At 42.1% G+C, this 24,873-nt stretch overlaps 1 protein-coding gene across 2 annotated transcripts in view; it reads right to left on the reverse strand.

The window, feature by feature from the left end:
- Positions 1-809: 809 nt before the first annotated feature.
- The window catches only part of PSIP1 (PC4 and SRSF1 interacting protein 1), a 32,699-nt gene continuing 8,635 nt past the window's right edge, over positions 810-24,873 (reverse strand). Inside the window, exons 4-16 of one of the 2 annotated variants that reach the window (XM_084279023.1) lie at positions 23,067-23,183; positions 18,905-19,012; positions 18,279-18,341; positions 16,586-16,715; positions 15,496-15,571; positions 14,408-14,633; positions 13,787-13,905; positions 11,636-11,691; positions 10,399-10,469; positions 7,456-7,557; positions 6,583-6,805; positions 4,135-4,240; positions 810-1,560 (exon numbers count right to left, since the gene is read on the reverse strand). In XM_084279023.1, coding sequence (XP_084135149.1) covers positions 1,497-1,560; positions 4,135-4,240; positions 6,583-6,805; positions 7,456-7,557; positions 10,399-10,469; positions 11,636-11,691; positions 13,787-13,905; positions 14,408-14,633; positions 15,496-15,571; positions 16,586-16,715; positions 18,279-18,341; positions 18,905-19,012; positions 23,067-23,183 — 1,461 coding nt within the window. In that variant the 3' untranslated portion in view covers positions 810-1,496. The remainder of the gene's footprint in view (positions 1,561-4,134; positions 4,241-6,582; positions 6,806-7,455; positions 7,558-10,398; positions 10,470-11,635; positions 11,692-13,786; positions 13,906-14,407; positions 14,634-15,495; positions 15,572-16,585; positions 16,716-18,278; positions 18,342-18,904; positions 19,013-23,066; positions 23,184-24,873) is intronic. The other variant, XM_084279024.1, reaches the window with a different exon arrangement.

Below are 24,873 nucleotides of genomic sequence, written 5' to 3' on the forward strand. Positions count from 1 at the left end.
AGTGCATGGTTTCAGCAGAAAGATGTGTTACTCTCTAGATAAATCTGCCCCTTTCTGATTCTGGAAAACAGGGAAATCTGAAGGCAGTGGAAGTTCCTGACCTGGGTCACCTGGCTGTGACATAGTGACTGCTGAAGCCACCTTCCCCTCTGGCTGGGCTAGCTGCTCAGTGGAACTGCAAGCCCAAGTACCGTACAAGCTGTGGAAGCTGAAATGGGGAAGAGGTGTATGCCTTGTTCTGTATGCACAGGACCCCTTCTCTCTGTAGTCCCCTGGGAAGGAGCAAAGGAAGAACCCGAAAGCACACAGCCTCTCCTCTGCATTTGCTGCTGTGCTGGTTTTTGGACATGCTGCAATGCTAAAAACTCTCCCTTGTTGAATGGTGTGGATTAAAGCTTCAGGAGCATGTGCTCCACCAGGCTGTGGGCATTGTTTTCTGGGGCTGCCCTGAAGGTGCTATGTACACCTGGACCACCATCACCTCCCCTGGCAGCCTCCTTAACGAGCCAGGACTGGTAACTGCTCAGTTCTGACCCAGCTGCCCTCTGTCAAGTACCATTTTCCAGTCACTGACAAGCCATTTCTGGTTCTGATGTCAGGCAGAGTGTGTTTCAAGAACAAATTTTCAGAGGAGGTTGTAGCTGTTTCATTCCCTTTCATGCCCTAAGGAGTTTTTCTTGAAATACCCATATTTCCGTTAAAATTCAAGTTAGAAACACCCAAGGCAATAAAAGTCAGAACTTCACTAAGACCAGACACTTCTTGTTCCCGTGAACATTCCAGTACTATTAAGAACCAGTCCATTTGTCAGCTTAAATTCTTTAATGTCATAAATTGTTGAAGACAGTGTTTTCCAACCGGTTATGCATCAACAGGTTATGTGAAAACATTTCTCTCTAGTATACTTGTCATACCAAAAGCATACCATAAAGTTACGTTGCAGTAAATTGGCACAATGAGTTTTGCAAGAACAGAACTAGCCTTCCTTTAAAAAAAGTGGTTAAGTATACTTGTACACATTTTTAACAGCTATAAAAATGCCGCTTCAAACTCCTACAAAACACAGCGAAAAAGACATCCCCACGAGGGCTGAAAAACTATGCACAAACAGAGGTCGGTATCATAGGAAGAGAGGAGGTTTTATACAAACAAAGCAATCAGGCAGTTAAAAGTACTCACTTTCTCCTGCTATTAGCTGGACACACATAGAGTAATCTGGTAAAAATATACTACGAGTCCTGTAACATGGAATCATTCGTTTTCTAACTGAGTTTTCATATTTTGAAATGTGTTACCTGTTAATACTGGACAAAACTATTGGCAAAAGTGTTTAAATACTTTTAAGCCAAGATTAAAGGGGCTTTTATTCCACAAAATCCGTAATACTATGCTTATAAAATTATTTTAAACTTTCAGCAGTCTATAGATTTCAAATGCAAAAGTTAGCAATCCTCTTTATTCTGTATTTTAAAAAAAAAGGAGAGACTCCAGCCATGTCATTTGTTTTCAAAGGCAGATTCATTCGCTGGCTTTTCAAGCTCACCCTCTTCACCAGGTGCCCTAGAAGGAAAACACAGCAGCATTAATGACCCCTCAGAAACCCAGAGAGCAAGGGTTCCCCCAGTGACTTTGCACCCTCAGGAGTAAACGACTGTCGACGTACAGGTGAAGGCTGGAGAGCAGCCAAGGCAGGTAGTGACACTGTCTGTACCTCTTCTCCCCCCAGGTGTGACCCTCTGCTGGCAGCGATGAGCTGGCCTTACAGGCTGTGACTGGCCCCAGAACCGCAGTCACCGGGACGCTGGTTTGGGCTCCCTTCAGGCACAGCTCCCCCCTCTGCTGCCAGACGTGTCAGCTTGGGGTGGAAAAACGCTCTGCCTTAATATACCCTAACTACTCTTAACTTTTCCTAGGAGCCAGGAATAACCCACTGCATGTCCCAGACACTAAGGGAACCTCAGGAAGCAGTGTCTATTTTTACCAAATGAGAACGCAAGTTTATGTTCTTAAATGCCGACTGCTTCAGAGGTTCTAGAAAAAGTCTGTCCTCTGAAGTTTCTCCAGTACATCAGAAAGGTACAGACATGTCTTGCCTCTCATTATTGAGGGGAGTAAAGCCCTGTGGTTAGAGAAGTTTACAAATTACTCATGTAACAGTCAGTAATGGGAACTGCATATAACAAATGTAGGGAAAATACTGAATCAAAGTAAGTTTGTGTGACAGACAGACACATAGACGTTAATTAGATCCCCTCCTTAGTCTTCTCGTCTCAAGACTGAACAGTCCCAGCTTATTCAGCCTCTCCTCATAGGGGAGATGCTCCAGGCCCCTAATCATCTTCGTAGCCCTTCTCTGGACTCTCTCCAGGAGACCCCTGTCCTTTTAATACCAGGGAGCCCAGAACTGGACACAATACTCCAGGTGGGGCCTGGCCAGGGCAGAGTAGAGGATCACCTCCTTTGACCTGCTGGCCACACTCCTCCTGATGCACCCCAGGATCCCATTGGCTCTCTTAGCCCCTAGGACACACTGCTGGCTCATGGCCAACTAGGACCCCCCAGGTCCTTCTCCACAGAGCTCTTCTCCAGCAGGTCATCCCCCAGCCTGTACTGATACAAGCAGTTATTCCTCCCCAGGTGCAAGACTCTACTCTTGCTTTTGTTAAACCTCATCTGGTTTCTCCCTGTCCAGCTCTCCAGCCTGTCCAGGTCTTGCTGGATGGCAGCGCAGTGTTCCTGCATCAATGGAACACAAGAAGTTCCACCTCAGTATGAGTCTTCACTGTGAGGGTGACAGAGCCCTGGAACAGGCTACCCAGAGAGGCTGTGGAGTCTCCTTCACTGGAGATACTCAAAACCTGCCCGGACAGGATCATGTGTGACCTGCTCTAGGTGCTGCTGCTTTAGTAGGGGGGGTTGGACTATACGATCTCCAGAGTCCCCCTCCAACCCCTGCCGTGCTGGGAGTCTGTCTGTGACGACTGAACTGCCGTGTGATTGATTTCAAGTCAGTCAGGTGTTGCACTTTAGTGACATACTGTGATTTATCCATACTGGCTCTTCAAGCAGCATGCTGGGCTGTGTTAGGACCCTGTACTTGTGCCTTTGTTATGTTTCTGTAACATGCTGCTTGTTCAGACCAAACAAGCATTTGGTACCAGTGGGTGAAACCCCCACATGTCACTTCTGACAGCTGCATAACCAGAAGTTCTGAGGCTAACTCTCAGCAAATACCAAATTCATTTTCAGCTGAAGGGCTCTGTTTAAGTTTACCTTACTGTAAATAACAGTCAGTATTCCCACTCATTTGTAGTTCTAACTTGGCAGACAGCCAGAAGAGCACTTCTCTCTCCTGGCCTGCATGAAGACAGTGATGAAAGGAAAGCTTGCTTCAGCAGGTACTGCTGGACAAAAGGAACCCCTGAGCACAAGGAACAGTACTTGGAAAACAACAAAGTGATACTTCAACAAAACAATTCACGTCAAGGGTAATTCTAGGTCTTTCCCTCATTGTTTATTAAATTCTACTATGTATTTCTCATCTTACACAAGACTTGCTGCTCGTTCTTCTTTACAGAACTGTGTTTTTCAGTGAGGCCAAGGTTTAAATACCTCCTGACAAACTCAGGCATTCTCATGGCTTCTTGTTTGGAAAAGGTAAATGCATCAACCTCTATAAAGCATTCAGAATTGTGAAATTTACAATGCAGGTTACCTGCACTTGGGCAATTCTATAGCTACACCGAGTCAGTGTTTGGCTTGTGCTAAGTCACATCAGTTTCAGTGAGGCTTGGTTCAGGCTCCCTTTGCTTCCAACTTAACAGCATCAAGCAGTCTAAAACACAGGAGAAAGCTTGTACTGTGCCCTGTCTCACCACAGACTGATTCTCTCCTAACTGGACATGCTGTAAATTCAACTCTCCACCACAGCAGTGAGCCAAGCAGCTTTCAAAATGCTGACTCCAAACTTCAACAGAAGACCTGCATGCTATTGTCTTTCCTGAAGTTGAGAGAAAGTGTTGCAAAGAATGCAGTACCTCAACATGGTTAAGTAACTTCAACCTACTGCTGTTCACGTTAAGTCATTTTGCTAGAGCAGAACAGATCCTTAGCTTAGTAAGGTTCTTCACTCACTTCTTGTTGCCAGCTTCGTGCCTCTCCTTCTCCTCCGCATTATCCCCATTTTGTTGAGACTGGCTGCTGTCCTGAGCTTCAGATCCCCCATTCAGAACCTTTGAACCTTTAAAAGGAAAGGGCAAGGAAAGACAGACAGACATTACTGCAGGCAGCAAGACTGTGCTATAGAAAGCCCCAGATAATTTATCAACGCAAGCACTTTATATGGATATCGGTTGGATGTTAGGAAGAGGCTCTTTACTGACAGGGTGGCCGGGCACTGGCACAGGCTCCCCAGGGCAAGGGGTCACAGCCCCAAGCTTGACTGAGTTCAAGAGGCATCTGGACGCTGCCCTCAGTCCCATGCTCTGATTTGGCTGGTCCTGTGTGGAGCCAGGAGTTGGACTTGATGTGCCTTGTGGGTCCCTTCCAACTCAGGGTATTCTATGATTCTATGAAATATTTTCCCCTCACCTTAATACCCAGGCAGCTGAAACAACACAAAAATCAGTAGCTGACACGGCTTCATCTGAAAACTTCATGCAGTGAGCCTCATCCCCTAATTTCAGTAATGGGAAATGAACAGTGTGTGTATGTAATTTCAGGCAATTTTGAGTTCTTTTTGTGCTTGTTAGGCTTTCTAGATAGCAGGATTAATGCTTACTTATGTTCTAAGCAGTGAGACAATATTCTTCCGCAGTAAATTCACTTTACCACTCTAACCTGGTCAGATGCTCTAGAGGAATTTCTGGTACTTTACCTGCAAAACTTACTAGTTTCAAGGATTCCTGTTGACTCTCAACTCTAACAGACACGCGTATGATCGAAGTATGACAAGGAGTACATAGAAATGAAGTGTTTAGTGACAGCACACAATTGTCAAGCAGGAAAACAAAGCACTACATAGAAGCTGTATTTAGCGAAGTCAAAGCAGGAATGTTTAACCTGCTAAGGATTGATGCTAAACAGCAGACAAGACCACCTTAGGATGACATTCTAGCAGCTGGTGCTACATATGTAGACTTGTTCTGAGTCAGTTCTGAACTGGAATGCCATGGGAGGAATTAAATGAAACAATGAATAGCCTAATCCCTTGTAGACAGCCTGAGGCTGAAGTACACGCTGCTGTAATTGTCATGCTTGGTAAGGATAGTTCAGCTGTTCAACTTTTAAAAGGCCAGAAGTACAAACGAGCCCAAGGAGCCAGAATTTCTCTTTACAGCAAATAAAGACAGACACAAGGCCATGAAGTATCCCCCTACTCTGACTCAAGTTCTTACCATTCTCCGTTGGACTAGGAGAATTTCAGTGAGCTCCATTGAAACCCAGTGCTACTGCCAGACTGTGTGCAGGCAGATTTCCTGTCTGGACTGTCGTATGAACTAGCTGTGCCAATAGATGGGTTGAGGAAAAGATAAGGAACACCTAGTCCATCACATACACTTCTCTCACCATAAAAAGGTTGGATTCTATCACCACCCATGCTTTCCTAGCAGTAGCAAACGCAGTGGCATTTCACCCACAGTGAATCCTTGCTGCCTCAATCACCTCAGCTGCGGTAACTCGTTTAATTCAGGTCCAGGGGGTGTAACTTCCAAACAGTTTTCTGAAACGGTTTTGCTCCCAGGATTCAAGTTAAATATAGTTTCTCTCCCCTGCTTGTGAAGATCAAGGACCTAAATGACTTTTAATAGATGGGTAGACATCTTCAAAGACTTAAATTTGTTTGCAGCACAGCCTTCCAGCGCCTCTGTCTCCTTTTGTTCCTCTACTGAAGAAATTCAAGTACCTATTTCACTACATTTATTTTCTTTTAAGTAACTGACCTAAGTTACTGTAGAACGTGGTCACTGTGGAACACTTTCAGTGTCATGTTGTAATTGTACACGTGCTCATGAGTAAACTGGCATGTTACTGCTAAGAACACAGAGGTCTGTTCTCCCCTAAACGATGATTATTTCTGGCCAGTTAAGACTGAACTACCAAAATTGCATCACAGAAGTAGCATGTAAGTGGTTAAAAGCTGCTGCTACACATTGTAACATGCGTGACAGAGGACTAGTAGTGAAGGGAACTAAACAGTTAACGCACAGGGTGGAAGTTTAGACACCAAAAGGCTACTTGAGAAACAGAAGGCAGTATGTTCTTCTACTTGTTTAATGAGTAGAATACCATTTTTTAATGCACAAGGTAATAAAGTTCGAAAATTTAGGGAGAAGTAAAAAGTGCTACACAATTCCTGCAAAGGCCCTTCCATTCAGACAATAAAGGTAAAATAGCCAAGGAAAACATTATGCCCGTAAACTTCAAACTCAGTTACTGCAGTATTATCCACGACTATTTCAAATATGCAAAGGTTTTACTAGATCAGTGAAATTCCTACATCAAGTGCTTTTGAAGCTGGCTCAAAAATTGATGGAAACTCGATATTCTGTATGATAAGAAACCATCACCAGAGTGACTTACCTGCTTGGTCCTTCTCCTTTTCCGTTTTCTTGTTTGCACCACCTTTCTTCCACTGTTCTTTGGTTTTGTTGGCTTCTTCATGCTGCTTCTGCTCAGCAAGTGATTTATTCAGTACTTGGGAAAGAACAGAATCTCCTTCCCCAACCAGGAACATGGTTTTGAACTTGTTGTACAGCATTGTAGATTTCTCCATGATAACCTGGCTGACTTTGAATTTCCGTATCTGAAATCAAAGTAACAAACAATGAGCTCCACTCAGGCATTTCAAGACTGATGTGATTTCATCATGGGCTAGGTGAAATTCCTCATTTAACCTGAAATGACATCATAGACTTCTTCAATCATAGAAGAGCCCAGGTTGGAAGGGACCGCAAGGATCATCTAGTCCCAGCCCTCTGTGGGAAAGAGAACCTGGATGAGACTATCAAGCACACCTGAAAAACTCCAGCAATGGGGACTCTACCACACCCCTTGGGAGGCTGTTTCAGTTAACAACCCTTCTCACCATAACAAAAAATATTTCCTTTTTTACACCAGGATGAAACCTCTTCTGGTGCAGCTTGTACCTGCTGCCTCTTGTCTTCTCCACGTGGCTCCCTGTGAAGAGAGGGCCTCCATCCTCCCTGAAGCTGCCTTTTAAGTGCTGGAATACCATGGTGATGATGGTCTTCCCTGAAACCTGTCTGGGAAGGAAAAACATCTATCCCCTGCCCTTTGATCATCTTTGTGGTCCTCCTTTGGGCTCTCTCCAGTCTCTCCACATCATTCTTGAATTGTGGGGACCAGAAGCAGAAACAGTACTCCAGTAGTAAATTAACAAAAAAAATCAACAGAAAACTCAGAGGTTACTTTGATCAGCACTGCAGATCTCACCTTCTTCAGAGTCAGAATCATCTCTGTATGTTTCTGAGCTTGTTGCATTGTGACCTGAAGGGATGCAAGTTCATCAAGAGCCTCAATACACCTGGTCACATCCTGTATATAAACAAGAAGTTAGTTTGAAGACTTTTATGTTAATAATCCTTAATTAGCCATACTAAATCTGTGTCCATGCTCAGTGATACCTTCCTATTATATCCTTAATTTAACTATGTACTTAATTTTATAACAGTTTATATGATCAAACACAGAAAAAAATTGCTAGCAGTTGCCCTTCAGCTCAAGTTTTATGCAGCCTTCACAGTCCTAGTACTTCCAAGCTTGAAGCTGTTCTCACCACGCAGCCTTTTCCACACACAATTTTTCCTCAAGTGACATGCCACTGAGAATACAGCAAAGTACCCTGAAGTACACTGCAGTTAATATACAGACCTGTATCTTTGTAGATTTTCCAGTTATAAATTTGATGAATGACACCCTATGAAGGATACCCAGAAGCAATAATATTTCTGATTGATTTTTAAGAACCATTGCATTGAAGTCTTGTTTCTGTAATGGTTGTCTATTTCCTTATCCTCAGGTACTCTTTACTTATTTTATTTCCTACTTAGAACTAACAAGATTCATCACCAACACAGAGCACAGTAATATTCTGCATCTTGCATCAAGTTGCAGCTCCTGTCCTCAAGGGAAATTAGTATTAAAAAACCCCACACTAAACACATCAGGACTATGCTCAGCAGAATTCTTATCATCGTGTTTACTTGATAAATACAATTATGATAAACTAAGTGTCCTTGCTGTAGCTCTACAACCAGTGTTTTTCCCAGCACTTTAAGATAATGCCTCCCCAGCCACTCACTCCCTCTGTGCCAGCGTGGGGGAAGAATACAGGGTGAGATAAAGCTCATGGGCTGAGATAATGACATGGAGACTGCTTACCAGTTACTTTCATGGGCAAAAGAAACCCTACTTAGTAAAACTAGAGCTAGTGACAATTAAAATAGATTTGGGCTGTAAGAAACATTAAGCCAACACTTTTTCTTTCCCCTCTCCCAAGCTCAACTTCACTCCAGACTCCTCTCCTCCACAGACCAACCCCAAGCAGCGCAGGGGGGAACAGATGGTCAACACAACACAGTTCCTCTTTGCAACTCCTTCCTTCTCACATTCTCCTCTGCTTCAGCTTGAGCTCTCCCTGCAGACTGCAGTCCTTCAGGAGGTATCTCCAGCACGGGCTCAGCACAGGCTACAGTGTAAACATCTGCTCCTTTGTGGTCTCTTCCAAAGGCTGCAGGGGAATATCTGCCCCAGCAGCATCAGTGTTTGTCTCTTCTCCTTTCACTGAGTCTGGCTCAGTCATCTTTCCACACTCCATTCAGGTATTTACAAACACAGAGAACCCCCTCCTATCTGCCTTCTGTTCTCCACACTGAAGACTCCCAGCTGCGTCAGCCTCTCTTTCTCCTCCCCATCTCAAGTCCCTGCAGCTAAGGTTGACCCTGACTTTATGTTCCTGACCAGATCTTGCCTGTTTGTGAGAATCAGGTCTGACATGATGTCTTCCCTTGTCAGCTCCTTGATGACCTGTGTTAGGAAGTTACAACACTCCAGCAGCTTCCTGGATTGCTGTATAATCCCATGTTGACCCATCAGCAAATAACAGGATGGCTCAAGCCTCCAATCAGGACCAGAGCCTTTGAACCACAGGTGTGTCCTGACTGCCTGAGGATGACTTCTTTCTCTGCTTCTGCCTCATCATGTGATCTGCAGTAGACACCCTCAGCATATCACCTCTATTGGTCTGCCACTAATCCTGACCCACAAACTCTCAATTGGCTTATCATCTGTGCCAGTGCAGACTGGCCTTTCATATAAAGAGTCATCCTGCATCTTGTCTTCCCGGCACCCTTCTTCCCCAAAAAGCTTGTATTCCTACAGGGCATGACTCCAGTCCCATGAACCACCCCACCAAACCCCCTGGATGCCAATGAAGCCATCGCCCTGCGGACAGACGCCTGGTTCCTCCTGCTTGCTCACCATGCTGTACAGGTGCATCACTGTACAGCCACTTCAAAGAGGCACCCACTTGTGCTGACTTTCCAGAAAGGTTGTGACAACTTTCCTCACAGTGTTGTCCTGCCAGCACTTCCTCATTTCTGTGCCTGTATTTGTGGTGATGCCATTTCAGTCCTGTACTGCTAAGGAAATCTGTTGATTAGAAGGCCACCTCTGTTTACCTCACCCTGCATCATCTGATTGTCATCCTGATCCACCACTTCCTTACTTTCTCCTCCACTACTGTTCCTAGTTGGAAGCTATTTTGACCAGCCTGGCCAGTCTCCTGGCAGCTACTTTGGGGTGGATCCTTCCACCTCCTAGTAGCCCTATTCTTCACAAGTTCCTTCCTCAAGAAAGGGACCCCACCTGAATCCCCACACCTAGACCCCTAGATGCATTGCTGGTATCCAACATAGAAAACCAGCAGCAGTTAATATTTTTGAGGCCTGAGAAACCTCCATCATCTGCCAGCACTGAGCCCCCAACAAGCAGTGGACTTCTCCTGACAACTTGTGAGGTCTGCAGATGAGGGCCTCTGTGCCTTGCATCAGGGAGTCTGCCATCAGCACACTCACTGCGCTCTTCAGGTGCTTCTGCATGGCTCAGGCTGAGCTGGCACAGATGCTTCATCTGATAGAATTCTGTCTGAATGTTTCCAGAAAATAATTTATTATGAAGCACTTCCAATCAAAAACAATTTCACTCACTGACACTGATCTTTTAATGCCCATAATCTCATTTAAGCAGCAGTTATCTTGGAAACTGAAGAAAATAAAAATCTGCTCACTCTCAGAATATTAATTAAAAACAAACACACATGCCAAGTATTTCATACTGGATATACACACATAAATGAGTTTAACAAAAAGTACTTACAAGATTATCGATTTTCAGGGAGTTCTTAATTTCTGCATGTATCCTTTGAAGCCTAGAATCCATTGATGTTTCTGAAGATTAAAAAAGGTACATCTGAAGAGATGATAATCACATCAGGTTTGTTTTTGTAAAACTGTTCTACAAATGTGAACTTCATAGAAAATACAGAAAAATACAGGCAGGCACTCTATATTGGGTAAGGATGCAGATGCATGCATAAATACACCACAGGGCTTTCTATCAGACAGCAAGTACTGAGCTTTTTAAAATCTGACACCACTGGCAACCTATGTAGTTTTCTCCTCAGGAGTTACAAACTGCAAATCACCTTCTGTCACTCTCTACTTCTTGGCCACGTTGAAAGGAAGCTCCAATACATAAAACCTTTCACGGCAGGACAGCTGGATGTCGATGGGTTTGCTTTCAGTGAACTGGACATGATTCAAGTTACGGTCCAAATCCATCCACACAGAAAGCTCCCAGTACACATGCTCCATCAGGTGTGCAAGATGAGTGCACACGTCCATCTCTAATTCACACCCCGGGTGCCTGCCTGGGTCCTTGCACACAGCAGGGGTACGTATTTTGAACAGCACTGCAAGCACACAGGGTTTACTTCAATCCATCCCAGATGGGCTACATGGTTTTTGCTGCCTGCCAACCCTGGGCTGGTTGAGCTCCACACCACTGGATCTGTACTATACTAGTACTATACACATGACAGCCAGAGGTTTGGATTGCCCTTAAGGATGGGAGTACTAAAAAAGGAATGACTTATCCTATGAAGGTCAGTTTGCAAGTGTGGGTCAGTGGACAAGACCACAGTAATCTGAATCTAAGCCTCTTGCTTTGCAAGCCTCCTGCTTAGTAAAAGGTATCTAAATGCTTTCAGGAGGTCCCTCAGATAACTGTGTTACGAGGACACAGGTAAAAATGAAGGAAGAACTGACGTGATTTGACTCGAAGAGTTTTTATTTCTTGTCCACAAACAGAAGGGATCATCAAGGTTTAAAAACTTGGCATGACAGTAAAATGGGAGTAGCAAAGACCCGTTCTAATGCATGGAGAAAAGAACACAGAAGAACAAGAACACTCTGTTTCACCAACCTGACAGAAGCAGTCATGGATCAAAATCTCTGAGGAACTACAGACAACCTCAGCAGTAAATTATCCAGACAGATAACTCTGTGCAAAATTTAAGATGACCAAAAATACTGTTAGGCCTCTTTCAACTAACCTTTTTTCTTCTCCATCTTCTTAACTTCTGCTTTTTTGCCTTCTTCTTTGCTCTGCCTATCAAAACAAGTAAAATATTTTTACAAAGCTGTAAAGGATGGTTTTCAGCCTTTCCCTTCCCCCCCCATCAATTTTTAGATGAGATGCAATGGTCTGAGGTAGTACCTCAGTAAAACACTAGCATGCAAAAACCATGGAGAGCCAAACCCTGGTTTCCCAAGACCAAAATAAATTAACAGAATTAGTCAGCTGAAATACTGCTGATAAATCCTCCATGCTGACAGATGATTTTCCCTAGAAGGAGCAAATTAAAAAGATTTTACAAAGTCACATTTCCAAGCTGTGCTTTGTTTTGGTTGCATGCACAAATTGGTAAAAGTGGAACTGTATGGAACTTGTGGAGAAAGAAAATATTTTTGTCATCATAATAAAGAGTCAAACTGTTTAACACCATCTTAGGGAATTACACAGAGATCAGTTAGTAATAGTCAGTTCCTATGTGACTTACTTTCTCATATAATTAATTACAACAGTGTGAGTATCCTATAACTGACCATGAATGTATCAGAATAATTTAAATATTTCTGAAACAAACAGTGATAAAGGAACATGACTTATTACAAGTTCATTCAAGTCTCCCAGTTCCTTCTCTACTTGCGTCACTAGAACTAAAGCTGGGATGCAAATAAAACAGCCCAAAACTCATCTTCATCTCAGTTACAGAATGAAGGCAGGCAGAAGTCTTTCAAACAAGCTTCTCAACTCTATTCAGAGAAGATAATGAACCTGGCTTTGCAAATCCTCATGCTTGTCTTTCTGAGGGGTTTTAAAGCCTCACTGCGTATTTCAGCATGTTCCTTGACAAACTTTCGTCCCATCATAATAATATGCATCCATAAATATCCAGACCTATGTGTCTATCATCTTCCATGTTCCTTTCATACTCTATTCAGTTAGAGAATCAAGTTTTACAATAGATAAGACTATTCCACTTCAACTAGCACCACTATCTCGTGCCACTGAAATGGTTCATGTTAACTCTGAGGGTGCACAGAATGGTGTGCAAAGCACTGTTACTAGATTTGAATAAATATTAGTGAAGTAGCTACAAAGACCCCAAAATGGAAACTATGCTAATGAGAAAAGTAACCAAAACAAGGTACCAGCCTACATTCAGTGTATTAGTAGAGGAACTTGAAGACAAGACAGCACAAAAAGAAGCCTTTTCACTTTTTATCAATATTGAGTTTTGTGGCATTAGTCATCGGCTGTAATTAAATTCATTATGTATTAACTACTACTCTTTCATCTTGTGGAAAAAAAGCTCTAAACTACCCCCCAATGCATAAAATATGTCAGCTATTTAAAAGTAGAGGAGATCTGATTATTGTAACCAAATCAGTACCTGACAGTTTGATTGCAGAAACCAATCAGAATATGTCAGATTTAAATAGTGATATATTAAAAGCTACAAAGATGCTAAGGACAATTTAGTATTTCTGGAGTTGGAAATACTTAGGTTTGCTACAGACATGGTAGGTTTCCAGAGGAGGAGTAACAGAAGACTGCTCTTCATATCACTCAGCTGGCTTTACAGTGCTACAGCAGACTGTTTCTTAAATTTTCCCATTGTTCTGTCTGACAGTGAGTGCTCCAGTGGCCAGAGAGAGCAGGAAACCCTTCCCAGGTAACCCTGTGCATTCCACAACCTGACCACAAATCCACCACCATGGATTAAGAAGTCCTACCAGTTCTCACTGACTTATCCAAAATGTAAAGAAAAATACATGGCTGTCCTGAACAGCTTTTCACATTGATTCCTTTCCAGGTGGCTATTTTTAAGCTCCTTCTAAACAGATCTCACCTGCTGTCCTCTTGCTAGAAATCCTACATCACCAAAAGACAGACCTTACTTAATTTCTAGGTTCAATTCCTCTCATCCTCCCACAAAAGAACATACTGATTTGAAGGTGCTTTTTACTCTCCACTTAAAAAGCAGTTAAAATAGACACAAACACACACACAAAAAAAGGCTGGGAGAACAACAGAACACAGTGCAAACCAGTTTGGAGTTTTTTCAGATGCTGTCTCCTCCTGTGAGTTTCAAAATGCTCCTACAACGTGTGGACATCAGTTGTTAAAACATACTCACGACTCAGACTCTGCCTGCTCCTCTGGCTTACGCTTTCTTTCTGCTGCTTCTCTCTCATGCTGCCCTTTAACAACGTTTCTTCTGTGAGCTGTCTGGAAGTTTCTTCCCCCTTTTTTCTTCTGTTTTTATTTGGGATTTTAGGATTGGAAGGAGAAAAGCGACATTATTAGATCATTGTTTCTGTAAACAGGTAAACCAACTCACAACTAAGTATCTTCAAAGGAACCTGACAAGAGCTCCCTTTCCTCACAACTGAATACAGGACCTCCATATATTAGTAAGTTCTGAATTTCTTTAGTACTTGCTCCTTTTTTTCCTTTTCTAACAGAAGGCAAATATCCTAAGGACCAGAAAAAAATAAATTAAAACAGCCCAGATGATTGTCCAGGGACAGCTTTATACCTTTCAAAAACTTATTTTAAGCCAAATAAAAAGTGTCTTAGTAAAGATGCTTTTCCTTAAAAAAAAAAAAAACAAAGAAGTTCCTGAAATAGTTATTTGGCAAAACAAAGTTCTGCAATTTTAATTCTGTGTATTAGCAAGCTCCCAGGCTCCAACCTTTACCTCTTCGGTGATACTCTTTTCCTCCATAATAAATATATCGGCAAAGCAAAGTTTTACCTTTTCCCCTTCTTGTTCTTCTCCTTCATCTTCAGAATCAGAAGCTGATGCAGAGCTCACTTTTGTGGCAGTTTTCCTTTTTGGTTCAGCCTCCTTCTTCCCTTCCTTTTTGTCAAATTCCTTCTTTGCTTTCTCATCTTCCTTCTGACCTTCTTCGTCTTTCTTCCCTTGCTTTTTGGGCTTTTCTTCTGGCCCTTTTTTCTTTGCTTTCTCCTCTTCATTAACACTAAAACATAGACAGTACTTAGGCATCATATCCATTACCTACAGTGAGTTTAAAACATTACATTCTTCTGACTCAGGAAGTTGGGAATTTTTTTTTTTAACCATTACGAAGTGAATTCACTGTCATTTAATGACTCTTTAAAACAATAATCAGCCTTCTTCTAAAATTATAGCCCACTACCTATGCAATAAAACAAATAAATTATAGCAGGGAGGCCCTAATGAAGCCAGTGCTAATATATGTGCATAGATCCAAACCCAAGATGTTAATGCTTAGAAGTTCTCCACACACCTATGTGTCTGTGGGACCGAGAGAGTATACACTATAAATCAGTATACTGATTTAAGATGTACATATAATGAACCCCTGCACCTGATAATCTATGGAAAACTATGGTAACGCTCAACGTTTCCACCAGCTACCAGAACCACCACGGACACAAAAACTGAAGAGTGTAAAAACAAGATTTAGGTAACAAATCATACTGGAATTCCACCAGAACAGATCTGCAAACAAAAAATGTAAGAAGCTTAATATTTCTGTTTTGCATGACTTTTTGTTCTTTTAATCAATATCTAAATATCTTCTCTTCACTTAGCATTCACTTATATTGGGAATTTTGCAGAGATTTTACAAGTTAGAAAGATTTGGATGTTCTGTCTCCAGTTCTAGCAGAAATGTGCTACCTTGAGTTACTTTAATTCCCTGAGCTGTAGGTAACATCAAAGCAAACAGTAACTCACAACGAACACTAAAATGGCAAATACCTGTCAGGAACTCAGTAATAATTATAAAGTCTTAATGTAAGGAGCAACATGGTTTACAATGAAGAAGCTTCATATGAAATAACATAACAACTCACGAGTCACTCTCCAAAAGACAAGATGGTTTCACCAACTTTGGTCTTCCTCTTGGTTTTGGAACCTTTACTTCAGAAGCTAGTATTTTATAAAGAAATAACAGGTTAGTCCACAGCCACCACCTGCTCCTTATGAGGAAGGACTCTTACTCCACAGACAGAAGCCACGCTTAGAATTTATGACCTAACTTTGTTGTTACACAAAATTCAAGTGCAAGAACCAAATTTTAATCAAGATCCCCTTGGAAAACTGAAGTGTCAGTAGCTTTTCCAGCCGCAGGCGCCAACTACCAATTTTTGTGGGTTCTGCACTCTGTGCTGCTAGCATTTGTTTCACATGTTGTGTAACTAACATGAACAAGTCTCAAATTAGACAATGAGCGTGTCTGAAATTAGAGAATGGAATGAAATTGTTTAGTGTCCCCGAGAGTGGTGAGGGGAAAGTGTTTTAAGATCTGGTTGCATTTGGTCACGCTTCTGACTCCAGTTTTCACTGTTCTTTGTAGTGTAGTGTAATAAATTAGACCGTTTTCCTTCTTCACTCTGTGCTGAGTCTGTTTTGCCCACACTGTGTACAACACGATGATCTCTCCCTGTCCTTATTTTGTCTCCTGAGCCTCCTAATATATGTTTTCTCCCCTGTCCAACTAAGAAGGGGAGTAATAGACTGATTTTGGTGGGCATCTGGCCTCCAGCCAGGGCTAAACCACCACACTTGTTTAATGGAAATGTTATCACAATTATTTTACAGACCGAATATTAAGGAATATAAACCTTAACGGAGCAACAATGCACAAAAAGCTCTTATTGTGTATCTATTGTGTAGTTTAGCAGCATTCTATGATTAAGGCTTTTCTACAGGTGATGCTTGCCCAAAAACAACAAACCTGACTTAGAGGACTGAGCATTAAGGTTAACAATTTAAACCCGTGTACTTCCTAAATTCCTCACATTGTAATGAAAAAACCTGTCAGTCCAACAGCAAAGGCTGCCTTTAGCAGCAGAAAATACTCTGTGGTACTTCAGGGGAAAGAGACGGCTCCCTGATTAATTCTGCTGTGGTGAAACAAATGAAAACTACTTTTAAAGTTACCTGCTGGTCTTCCTCTTTTGGGGCTCACTTTTGGAGACACTGGCACAGGAGCTGTGGCTGCCGCTGCCGCCACCGCTGCTGCCACTGCTGCTGTTGCCACTGCTTCCTCCGTTTCAGCTTGCTTTTCAGCCTAAATTAGCAAATAAATTTCACAAGTGAAAAAACACAGAGTGCCAGTATCTCAATTACTTTCTCACACAATAGTTCTAAACTTCTAAAAATGCATTATTGTGCCATTGCTCCTATACACAAAAAAAAAAAAGAAGGTTCCAAATTTAGTAGCAGAGTTATTTAAATATTACTAATTTTACCCTCTCCTTACCATCACTACCTGATATAGTAATGGTTCATGTAATTTCAACCAGCACATTCATCTTCAGAACAATAAACTATTCTGGTACATTGAAGGAAAAAGATTGTTTGTCAGTGTTTTCAGGATCACCATAACAGCACGTCAAGACCCAGTTTTGAGCATGTATATTCCTATTTTCCCTCCCCACCCCGTACACAAATACCCTGTGGATGCCATCATCTCCCCTGGCTGCAAAGCGATCCAGCCACTAGATGGAGCTACGCAGAAGAACATCTGCTTCCAGCTCCACAGAGCCAAAGATTATTCACAATGACAAATCTTATGTCCAGCTGCACTAACTGGACATAACGTACCAAATGCCAGACTGTCAGCTGAAGCTAGTAAATGTGACAGAAGAAGTCTTCTTAGGACTGCAGTGCCTTACAACAACAAAAAACTCCACATCAAACAAAAGAAAAAAAAACAAACCCAGAATGATAGGATTTTAGGGCTTTTTCAAAAAAGCAAACAATGAGATCTGTTTTCCTGTGTCATCTGTGCAGCTTCTCTCCCATTTACAAGCTGAATCACATATATGCATAGTCATAGATATTCTTTCAACTTCTTGATGTTTCAGACTAGAAGCTTTCTTTGAATCATTTTAGATGCTTTTAACAGTTACATCATTTTTAAAATAAGGTATTCTTGAAATGATACCATTTAAATAATTAAGTATTTTTGTAAGAGCATCCAAACCCCTATCTTTCTTTTCTGTGAAGCAAACGATGCTTGGCATGCGACCTGAGACAAACATACTAGGGTCACAGTTACTTGACATTCATCCCATCCCTGCTTTCAGCACTAATGTTACAAGTTAAATGGTTTCAAATTAAAACTCTGCCCCACTTCCATCTATTGGGTCAGTGCCCTGATCTGGTTTGCTGTGTGACCACATGAACATGAGGACTGGAGCATGCTGAGCAAGCAGCTGAAACTGCCTCTTTCAAAGAAAATTCAAATTTGCCCAGGTTGAAGAGACTACAAAATCACAACCTCATGAAAACAGCAAGTATTTCAGGTGTTAGTTCAATGTAATTAAGATGTTAAAAGAAGTTTTTCAGAGCTTCACATCAGATTATTTTATTAGTGATCTAACATCAGTTTATACCTTAGTTTTTCTTACTTGCAATGGACTACCTGAGAGAAGACAGGATTTCCCAACTCTACACTGAGTTCAAACAGAATTAGGACTTGCAAAACATCCTCTGGGACAACTTTCATTCTTACACAAATTTCAGGCATTGGAAATGGAGGAGGAGGGTGTCAAGCACTTCAGTTTATGCATAATCTGCCATTAAAGAAAATAACATCCAGCATGATTAAATGATTAAATACAGTTACCTTTCTTTTTCTTCCTCTTCTAGCAACTTTAGCAATGGAAGCATCATTTGTTTTCACCACATCCTGTGAAAATTAAAAATAATGCTAGAAGTCTTAACAACACAAAGGAGTATTTTAAATTATTCTAATTTTTTCTACAATTAAAGCCTCTAGCACTAATTCAAAAAGAATCCTGTACTATGTATGAAGACACCCCATGCTTTTCCATTATTAAAATTCTAACCATCTGGTAATCAGGACTTTTCCTGAAAGACATAAAATAGCTACTGAATATTACTCTGTTTTAAATAAGTGCAGTCATGTTTTAGCTTGTCTGAACTCTTTACCCCCTCCTTTAAAAAGTGCATTCCCAACACAAAATGAAGAGAAAAAAATAAAAATACACAACTGTTGCACCTGTTCTAACTGAACTTATACACAAGCCAGAATAGAAGTTTCCTCTCTGATGAAAGCTTCAAATTCTATTAGCTTCAACAAGAGGTATAAATGTGAATGAATACACAGCAAGTTTCATACAATTAAATAGCTCCTGAGATCATCACAGCAGTAACACCTCAGTAGCAGAATTATGTCAATCAACATAATATCAAGATATTATTTGGTACATAGAGAAAGTTTTCACGTACTTCTTTACTGTTTTTTTCAGAAGGCAGCTCATCTTCCTTTGAAGTATCCATCTCCTTTTCTTCTGCCTCAGCTTCTGCAGCTAAGTTATTATCCCCTTTAGGGGATAACTGCAAAGGAAATCAACAGAGAGTTAAAAAAAAAAACAACAAACCCCACCAGGGCACTGAGAAGTATTTCATAGTGAAAAGAGAGCTGCTAACAACCATCATGCTTTTCCCTTCCAGCTGTTTAACTCGGTGAACACATTGCTTGCTTCGGTACACGTTAAAAGCCAACATCAGGGTCGCTTCCTCCAGCACACAACTGCAGACAGTTAAGGGGAGGTCAATGGGAAGGGTTTCTTCAAGTATACTGGTGGCAACAGGAAAACCAAGGAAAATGTGGACCTGCTACTGAACGAAGCAGGTGGTGTGGTGATGAAAGATGCACCGAAGGTGGAGATACTGGACGCCTTCTTTGCTTCAGTCTCTGCTGCTCAGGCCAGTCCTCAGGAGCCCCAGACTTCAGAGGTAACAGAGAAAGTCTGAAGGAAGATGTTCCCTTGGTTGAGGAAGACCTAGTTAGAAACCAGTTAAATGCCCACTAGTCTATGGGTGCTGATGGAGCACCTGCAAGTGCTGAGGCAGCTGACAGAAGTCATTGCTGAGCCACTCTCCATCTCTGAAAGGTCCTGGAGCACAGGCGAGGTGCCTGAAGATTGGAGGAAAGCCAGTGTCACTCCAATCTTCAAAAAGGGCAAGAAAGATGAGCAAGGAAACTACAGGCCAGTCAGCCTCACCTCCACCCTTGGAAAGATGGTGGAGAAGCTCACTTTGGGGGTCATCTCAAAATGTGTGGAGGAAAAGGTTATCCAAAGTGGTCAGCACGGATTCACGAAGGGGAAGTCATGCCTGACTAATCTGATAGCTGCCCATGGGGGCATGAATGGATGGGTAGATGGAGAGCAGCAGATGTTGTCTGCCTTGACTTCAGCAAAGCTTCGGACACAGCATCTTTATAAGCAAGCTCAGGAAATGTGGGTTAGATGAATGGACACTGGGGTGGATTGAGAATTGGCTGAAAGAGCCCTGAGGGTGGTGAACAGTGGCACAGAGTCTAGTTAGAAGCCCGTAACAAGTGGTGTCCCTCAAGGGCCAGACCTGCTCAATGTATTCATCAATGACTTGGATGAAGGGATAAGGTGTACCCTTAGCAAGTCTGCTGATGATACAAAACTGGGAGGGGTGGCTGACACACCAGAAGGCTGTGCTGCCATCCACTGAGACCTGGACAGGCTGGAGAGTTGGTCAGAGAGTATCTTTTGAAATTCAACAAGGACAAGTGTAGGGTCCTGCACCCAGCAAGGAATAACCCCATGCACCTGTACAGGTTAGGTGATGACCTGCTGGGAATCAGTCCTCTGGAAGAGGATCTGGAAGTCCTGGCAGGTAACAGATTAACCATGAGCCAGCAATGTGCTTTCATGGCCAAGAAAGCCAATAGCATCCTGGGGTGTATCAAGAGCATGGCCAGCAGGTCAAGGGAGGTTCCTCTCCCATCTACTCTGCCCTGGTGAATATTGTGTCCAGTTCTGGGCTCCCTGTGACAGAAGCTACTGGAAAGGGTACAAAAAACAGCTACTAAGATGATGATGAGACTAGAACATCTCTCTTATGGAGAGAGGCTGAGGGACTTGGGATTTTCTAGCCTAGAGAAGACTGAGGGGGAATCTTATCAATACTTATAAATACTTGAGGAGTGGGTGTCAGGAAGATGGGATCAGTCTTTTTTTCAGTGATGCCCAGTGACAGGACAAAAGGCAATGGGCATAAGCTTGAATATAGGAAGTTCCACCTAAGCATGAGGAGGAGCTTCTTTACTGTGAGGATGGCAGAGGAATAGGCTGCCCAGAGAGGCTGTGCAGTCTCCTTCTCTGGAGATACTCCAAACCTCCCTGGACAGGATCCTGTGCAACCTGCTGCAGGTGATCCTGCTTTAGCAGCGGGGGTTGGACTGGATCTCCAGAGGTCCCTTCCAACCCCTGTCATTCTGTGATTCAGTTGTCTGAACAGGTCAAAACACAGCAAACTGCTGTTGCAGAATTTAAATTCCACTTTGTGCTCATGATGATGTTAACTACACTTTTCTACTGTATCACCATTACATGAGTACTTTTAGGTGTTCATGCCAACACTCAAGACCCTTTTGGATCACTGTTTATCGGTTACATACAGAAGGCCAATTTTATCATTCTACTAAATAATTAAAGTAATAAACAGATCACAAACAAGTTGTTCTATCATGTCTGAGACAGTAATTATCATTAACTACTATCATATAAAATCATCTAATATATGCCTTTTTATTTTGGGTTTTTTTTAACCTTAAAATACTAGTATTTGTTTCAAGTGAGCATTTAACATTTGAAAAAAATCAAGAGGTGCATGGTGGAGCAGATAGCTACCTGCAGCCTGTGGAGGTCCCATGCTGGAGGAGGATACACCCAAAGGAGGGTGTGAGGCTGTGGGAAGCCCATGCCAAAGCATACTCTTGGCAGGACTTGTGGCCAGCAGGAGAGCTGTTTTAAGAGCCATTTGGCATTGGCTCTATCAAACTATGAGGAAACTTCTAGCAGAAGCCACCCCTTCAGCACCTACTAAAACTCTGCCGTGCAAACCCAATACAGTGAGTGATCTCACCTGGACCATGAGCCTTATGTTGTTATTTCCTCTTTTGTGCAGCTGAGGAAGCCAGTGACAGATCAGCTATTGTGGGCACCTGGCTTCCAGCCTGGGTCAACCCACCACAATAACACTACCATGTTACTACACTACTGAAGTGTGTTCCTTGAGTAGAGCTGATAGAACCCAAATCACATGGACCTTCCTTTTAAAGCAAACTCTTAAGCAGTAAGAACTTAGGAGAAATAACCCATTAATAACTCTGCAGGCTCCAGCACATTAAAACAACTCTATATTATCTATCAGTGCACTACAACTACTGCACTAATATTTAACTTCTCAGGAAAACAAGCTATTACAGGTACTAGGCACTAACCCTACAGAAAAATAAGCCATCCACTGTGTATTTGACACATTGCAACTTCTTCAGTTTTGACTGTGAATCAATAGTAAGGGACAGCTATACCTACAGAAAACCTACATTCAAACTTGGCAAATAATCAAAAAGAAAGTCAGAATTAAGGTAAGTCTATTTAAAATAGTCTGACAAAATTGAAAGGCACTTATGCAGCACAGCAGTAATTTCCAGAAATTAGTTAGAAATAAGACTCATTTGTGGTACCAATGCCATCTGCATCACAATTTTTGTCATTTTAGGTTTCTGTTCTCACTGATAAGAAACAAGAGAGATGACACACATCATCTTTTTCCACAATGTATGAAAAATAACCCATTCAAAGACAGAAAATCCAAAGCAGTGTGCTACACCAGGATCCTTGTGTACAGTATGGTAGGAAGGTTTGCCTCTTGCAGTACGAGCTCTGCACAGCACCCATAAGCTGAACAGAAGATGTTTCAGACAGACATGCAGAGAGAGAGCACAATCTTCTCTCAGAAGAACTTTAAGGTATGCACAGTTTTACAAAGCAAACCCTGTCTATATAAACTACTGTATACCCACTACTCACAGGCTCAAGAGTTTAACTGATACAGCTATGAAATGCTTTATATCCATTTATAACTTAATTAGTCCACAGGGAATATGGCCTAATTAAAACCGATTCTGATGATCTGTTCATAGAGGAACCCTTTAAGCCCAGACAGAACCTAATGCTCTGTTAGGCTTTCCAACAAAAAACTGTCATAACTGAAAGAGACAGTCATACCCATCTATGGTCTTCAGAAACAGAGAAGGAAACCTAAAGGTAAAGCTTGGTGGTCCTTTCTGCCTTCTCCTGTCCCGGATGTACTGTATGAATTCAAGTGATGTGCATTCTGATTTAGAAATACAGACTGGTAAAGAAACTAATTTCCAAAAACATGTACAAGACCTTAGAAGGAATACAGAAGGACAAAACTATTACCATATGTACATTTGAAAAGAAGCAAAGGTAAGGCAGTTACAACAGCGAAAAACCATTGAAGTGTTTCAGTATAAACCTGGTAATACAGTTTTGACTTAATGTTTCTGGTAGAACGAAACATGAACACAGTCACTTACTTTTGGGGCAGAAGACTTTCTTCTTTTGGCTCCTGCTTTTTCTTCACCCCCCTCAGCAGACTCCTGACTGCCTTCTTGAGCAGTTTCCTTGACAGGAGTGCTAACAGCTGGATGGGTCTTCCAATATAAAAACATCAAAAATGAGATCTAAATCCCTTCCTGAACTACAGAGTAACAATACTGAGAGGTGTTCCACTACCTGTACGTTACTGAAGGAAGCCCTTATTAAAACCACAAGAGTATTAAAAAGATACTTAATTTCATTACTTTCCACACTTTCTTGTTTAAATTGCACTTTCATTACCAAACTTCCAAGCTCTAATGCTTTCATAGCTTATTTTCACACTAAAATACTGCAATATAAGGTTATCCTTATGTGTAATTAAGAAAAAAAAAATGGTTTTGGTCAAATACCACTTGTGATGCTACTGCCAAGATGTGCAGTTTTTAGTGGGCTATCAATCCTGTGTGAGCCAAACACCTGTTCCTGAAAACACGAGCAGAAAATAAGTATTATAATTAAGGCTAAATAAAAGGCTAAATAAAGTTAAAAATGTGGACTCTGAGAAGGTGAGGCCGAAATTACTTTTTTATTCCATTACACTGTGGATAGCATTCTCACTTCTAAATATTAGATCCTTCAAACAAAGCTGGCAGAACTCCCCTGACTCTAATTTTTCTCGCACTGAGAACTTGGGTTTTGGATTTAAGCCCAAGACACAAGCTCCCTTCTGCCCTCCACCTCCCTTACTAGCAGTTATAAGCAACATCTGCAATGTATAAATACTGCCTTCAGAACATTCCAGCCAGTTCTACCCGTTAAGTAGAAAACACAGCTCTTGGAAGGCCCTTGCCAAAACAAAGTATGCCCAGTAAAAGGATATAAAAAAAGTAAAAAAAAAAAAACCACCTTTCCAGTGAATATCTTCATATGAATAGCTGACAGGTCTGTCACTTTAACCCTACCTCGTATCAAGAATAAAACTTCAATTTCACCAACATCTCCATGCAAGTACCCACTTCACTCTGACTTCACCTGCTGTGTGGCCAAACACAAGATTACCTACTCACTCTGAATTTTTAGGCTGTGACAACGAAACTGTCTTCCCTGATACTGTTTGGTAACTGTACTTCACTTAACTCTTAAAAATTGAGGAACAGTATGCCAATCAAATAGAGAGACCAAGGAACATCTAAGATATAATAATTTGCCTCCAAGACCTCAACTAAAAGAATTCTGTATTCACCAATGCGCAGCGAATGCTGCCACGTACTAACTGGCTGTAATACACTACTCTGCTTTAAAATATTCTTGGAAATAGCACCTTCCCTTACTTTTCCTCCTGGTCTTCATAACCAACTACACGTCTTCACTGGCAAGATCGCCCTCTGCTCACACTCAATTCACTCCCACATACCCCACCAGGGAAAAGAGCCCACAGAGGTTGGTGCCGGCTGCCATGGGCCTATGTGCAGCCTGGCCTGGGGCTGCCCCAAGCCCATCACAGCCAGTCCCAGCTGGTCCTGCAACAGGCAGAACAGACCCACTCCCAGACACCAAATGACATCCACTAGAAAGCCCACAGCACCTTGGCCGACACAAGTACGGGAAAGAGTCCCTGGAGAAGACAGCAGCTGCCTGAGAAACGCTGGAGTGATGCTGCAGAAGAGGGATGCTGACAAGACACCAACATGGGGCACGAGGGACACCGAGGCAAAAGAGATGCCAGGGCACAAGGTACTGGAAAGGGGAGGCAGGCAAGGACTTGCTAGAGCAGGGACAGAGGGGGCACAGAAGGGTCACCTC

This window comes from Gallinula chloropus (genome assembly GCF_964237585.1).
Source record: "Gallinula chloropus genome assembly, chromosome: Z".
In the NCBI taxonomy this organism is placed as follows: Eukaryota; Metazoa; Chordata; class Aves; order Gruiformes; family Rallidae; genus Gallinula; species Gallinula chloropus.